Below are 4,394 nucleotides of genomic sequence, written 5' to 3'. Positions count from 1 at the left end.
AATGTAAATTCAAGAAACTGCGCACGCGCAATCAGACTAAGGTTCCTGCTTTCGCACTGAAAGTACAATTAAGTATAATCAATTCAAATTTCTAGCCACCCAAAAACTAATGTTATTTGTTTTACGTCCCACTAACTACTTTTTAAGGTCTTCGGAGACGCCGGAATTTAGTCCCGCAGGAGTTTTTACGTGCCAGTAAATCTACCGACACGGGGATGTCGTATTTGAGCACCTTCAAATACCACCGGACTGAGCCAGGATCGAACCTGCCAAGTTGGGGTTAGAAGGCCAGCGCTTTAACCGTCTGAGCCACTCAGCCCGGCCCCACACAAAAACTGAAATTAATACTGCATTCTCTCATGCTTTAAATCATTAGATTTATGTTTAAAGGTATATTCCTAGTCGAAACGTAGCCTAGAATTAAACACTAACAAGGCTACAAATATTCAGAGAAAATATTTGCGAAATTTGCCAACTATTGTAGGCTACAAACACCTTAACGTAGTAGTACCCTAGTTTAAGAAAATAACGAAGCAAGCTCAAACGTCAATACCAAGGTAGGCTTAAAATTATCCTGCGACAGTTATTACAAAGAAACAAGCAGCTTCACAATTCCAAGATTAACATCAAGGCTTAATATTCGAACGTTGAGTTGGCAAACACGACTTCGCGATTCCGTATGAATTGTGTAATTACTTTCCTCAGTGTTAAACGATGAAAGACTGTTTAATTTTTTGTTCACATCGATCGTACCGACTACGGCCACTTCCTTGCACTTCAAACTTGAACTCGCTATAGAAGCCAGACATATGCAGATATCTTCCAAATAATATAGCTATACAATTGCGGTGTTCATGGAATTATGCAGTCAGAACCTGAAATTGATTTTACAGTGAAAACGTACAGAGCTTCATAGAATAATATAGTAACGCATATCACGTGCTGTACAGTGCCGTATTCAACACTAGTGTAACATATCGCCAACGTCAAGGCCAGAACCCAGGAGAGGGCACTCGGTTATGACGCATAGCTCTTTGATTGGCTGAGACTTCGAGGAGAGTTTAACAAGCCACGTGATGTACAGTCAGAGAGCCTGACCTGAGGAGATGCCTATAAAATGTGTGTAAACTCAAGATTTGCCATCAGAAGTGGTGGAATATCATCGCCTAACCTAATAAGTTGAGTGATATTGATATTGGTACGTGTGTTTAGTAGATAGTTGCTTGAGGTGAGGTAACGGTTTGGTTCATTTCGTTTTGTAATTGTGTTTTTCATGTCTGTTTAAAGGAAATGGCTGGTAATTTCGAGTTCGTGAAGAAGGTCATTCAACTGCCTCTTGTGGAAGGTGTATTGAAAACCTCCTCTGAAGTTTACGATAAAATTAAGAACTCCAATGGTGTCCTCAACTGGACGCTGTCTGTGACAGAGTCCACTGTGCAGAAGGCTCTAGAGGTGGTAGGTGCTGTTGCTCCCGTCCCGGGCTCTGTTACTAAAAAACTGGACGAGGTGTTAATCGATGGAATAGCGTTTTTGGAAGAAAAAATGCCGATTGTGAAGAAGACTCCGCAGCAGGTGAGTATTCTGGAAATACTGTTTTAATTCGTGCAGAGAGCTTCTAATCGGATTATTGTTTAGCCTTCTAAAATAATCGTTTCCTTAATCGATAGCCATCTGGTGTGTACTATTATTCTTTCTGAAACTCTTAACTGGGCGAACTATCTTCAAATAATTATAGTCTCAACTTTTTTTGTAAAGCAAAGAGGAAGTTTAGCTAGTACTCTTAACTGCGTACACCGCACAGTAGGATTATTTTTGTCACTTTCATTTCCCGAAGTAGCTACTGTCTAATTTTAGTTCGGTGGAATATTTCTTTCGTTAATCTATTTTAAAAACTCTCTACATTATTTTCCCTTTAAAAGGTAACTATTTACCAAAGTCAATTACCTCAACGCTCGTTGATCAATCCGCACAGTCTTCAGGCTTCTTCCACGCTCTGAAATTCACGTGAAGTTCGGGGCCCCACTATCGGCAACCCTCAAGATGATATTTTTTTCTCCCCATTTTCACAGACAAATTTTAGGACTGTGCCTAAAGACCACGGCCGCTTCCTTCCACTACTGGGTCTTTCCTATTCCATCGTCGCCGTACGACCTGTCTATTGTCGGTACGACGTAAAACAAACGGTAAGAGTTGTAATTTTCCCCCCTCAAATTTCTCTCGCCAAAGAGCTATTTCTGCACCTTCGTAGTGCTGGACACGCGAGTTCAGTACCGTGCCCTAGACTCTCCGCGTTGACATAATTTCCATTTCAAATTTCCTCGGTCTCTTCTCCCGTATCAAATTTTTACGATTACTTGTATGTTTCTCAAGCTCGTCCCTTACTACATAAAATTTCTTGTGTACCATTTGTGTAATACCCCTACGGACGGACCAGCACTTACATTTTCCTCTCGCTTTAAATTATTTGAAGTGTCAACACTCCACTATTGCATTGTCATGGTTAAAAATTTCTTTTACCTCTTAACTAAAAGAGCGGTACTGTCGAGACGGATAATTCCGATGTTTCATATTTCCGCTGCATTTACGCCCTAGTTTCCTTTCTTTACCATAATTTTCTTCCCCACCCCCTGTACATTCATTCATACTGGAACTTGCTCTTTCTGTAATTCACTGAATATTCCGTTAAACTTGTTTCCTTAACTCACTTTAATTTTTCCTCATTTCTTTTACAGGCTTATCAACAGGCTTTGGACTACGTATCCTCAAAGTGTCAAAAGTTCGAGAATTACAAGGAAAACTTCTTCTCCCTGGCAAAGGATACTGTTGATCAAACGAAAATCAAGATTGTATCCTTCGGAAACACTGCAACTCAACCATTACGAGACGCCGTCCAGGCCTCCGAGAAATTCGTTGACGAGAAACTGAAACCAGAAGCTGCAGGTAATTACTTTATAATTACGACTATATCACAGTCGTGTTTAACTGCTTCTTGGTCTCCACATCATTCCATGTTTGCCACTCGTTACCCTCACAATTTCGCTTCCCTGCCAACCTCAAAGTCGATTCATGTTTCCTTATTTCATGCCCTTATTCGCATGTCCTTCTCGGGGCCCTTTATACTGCAATGTCTTCCCTATTGCGCGCTCGCGCACACACACACCCCCTCCCCTTTCCATCCCTCGGGTGTCTTTTAATTTCCCCATTAAGGCTTCCTTTATATTGACATTCTCAAGGACTTCCTTTTGGTATTTTCTGAATTTTTCATTACCTAAAATTCATATAGTCCGTTTCTCAATCATCAGTTCCTACGTACCTGATGCCTATTCATGGCCATGAGGCTTTGCACTAGTTTTACTTGCTTAGAATTTCTCGTTCGCATGCTTCCTTACCTTTACACCACCGAACTTCCTTACTATTACTAATATTCCTCTTCCCATTCCAACGATCGATGTGTTTGATTTCTTAACGCTACTCCATACCACGCTGTAGAAATACTTTGATATTTCATTTCTATTATCAATGTCTTATCTTTTAACTCTGTAATTTTCTGCGCACCAACTTACCTCTTGCTATTCTCAAAAGCAGTTTTACAAAAGTAAACGCTAGTTTGTCGTCTATCTACATTCAGGCATATTTTCATAATCGCCGAATACACTTGTCAATAAGATGACAACTTACCTATTAATTCCATGCCAATCAATGTAATGGTCGTCTCATTTTCATCCATTAATAGTTGAAGCGATATTCTATGTTACAATAATCTAATTTCTTAAAAATAGCGTCTCCTATACTGTATTACCTGCTGTCTCGATTTTTAAAAAATCTTTCTTTTCAGCACTCACCGCTGCTGTTGCGACTACTCCTGAACATCTGCTAGGAGCAGTATCGAAACTTACTGGAAACGTAACTTGCAGTACTTGCCAGAAGCAAACGGCTGCGGCATCTACTGTACCCGCAGTGGTCGTAACTCCACCCACTTCTGGAACTCATACCTCTACAGTAGCCAAAGCAAAGTAGTAAACTTAACGTTTCCAAATTGTATAATACTGGTATTTACCTTTTTTAAATTGTACTTATATTTCAAATGTAATTTAATTCCTCTGCTGCTGGATCGGCATATATTTACATTAAAAAATTTATGAGAAATAATTCTTCTGTTTTCATTTCTTCGGCTCTACCCATGCTTATGTTTAAAACATCTAGACGTTAACTCTGCATTTTGTCTTAGGCATAAACCAGTGTAGTTCATACCTCAAAATACCTGTTTATTCTGAAGACTACCAATGTTTAAATCCTCACCACCTTGTTATTCAACAGGCATGGAAAAACTAAAGACAAATAAAATTAAAAAATTCGTACTACATCACAAATTTAAGTTCAGTGCTTACGCAAGA

General features: G+C 39.6%; 1 protein-coding gene across 1 annotated transcript; it reads left to right on the top strand.

Annotated features, from left to right (window-relative positions):
- The first annotated feature begins 1,106 nt into the window (after positions 1-1,106).
- Positions 1,107-4,164, top strand: LOC136862750 (lipid storage droplets surface-binding protein 1). The gene is made up of 4 exons (XM_067138979.2): positions 1,107-1,198; positions 1,288-1,572; positions 2,733-2,940; positions 3,836-4,164. The coding sequence occupies exons 2-4, from the start codon at positions 1,291-1,293 to the stop codon at positions 4,015-4,017; spliced, it is 672 nt and encodes a 223-aa protein (XP_066995080.2). The 5' UTR covers positions 1,107-1,198; positions 1,288-1,290; the 3' UTR covers positions 4,018-4,164.
- The last annotated feature ends 230 nt before the right edge of the window (positions 4,165-4,394 follow it).

This window comes from Anabrus simplex, chromosome 2, assembly GCF_040414725.1.
Source record: "Anabrus simplex isolate iqAnaSimp1 chromosome 2, ASM4041472v1, whole genome shotgun sequence".
Classification (NCBI taxonomy): Eukaryota; Metazoa; Arthropoda; class Insecta; order Orthoptera; family Tettigoniidae; genus Anabrus; species Anabrus simplex.
This window is presented reverse-complemented; position numbering and strand designations above follow the sequence as displayed.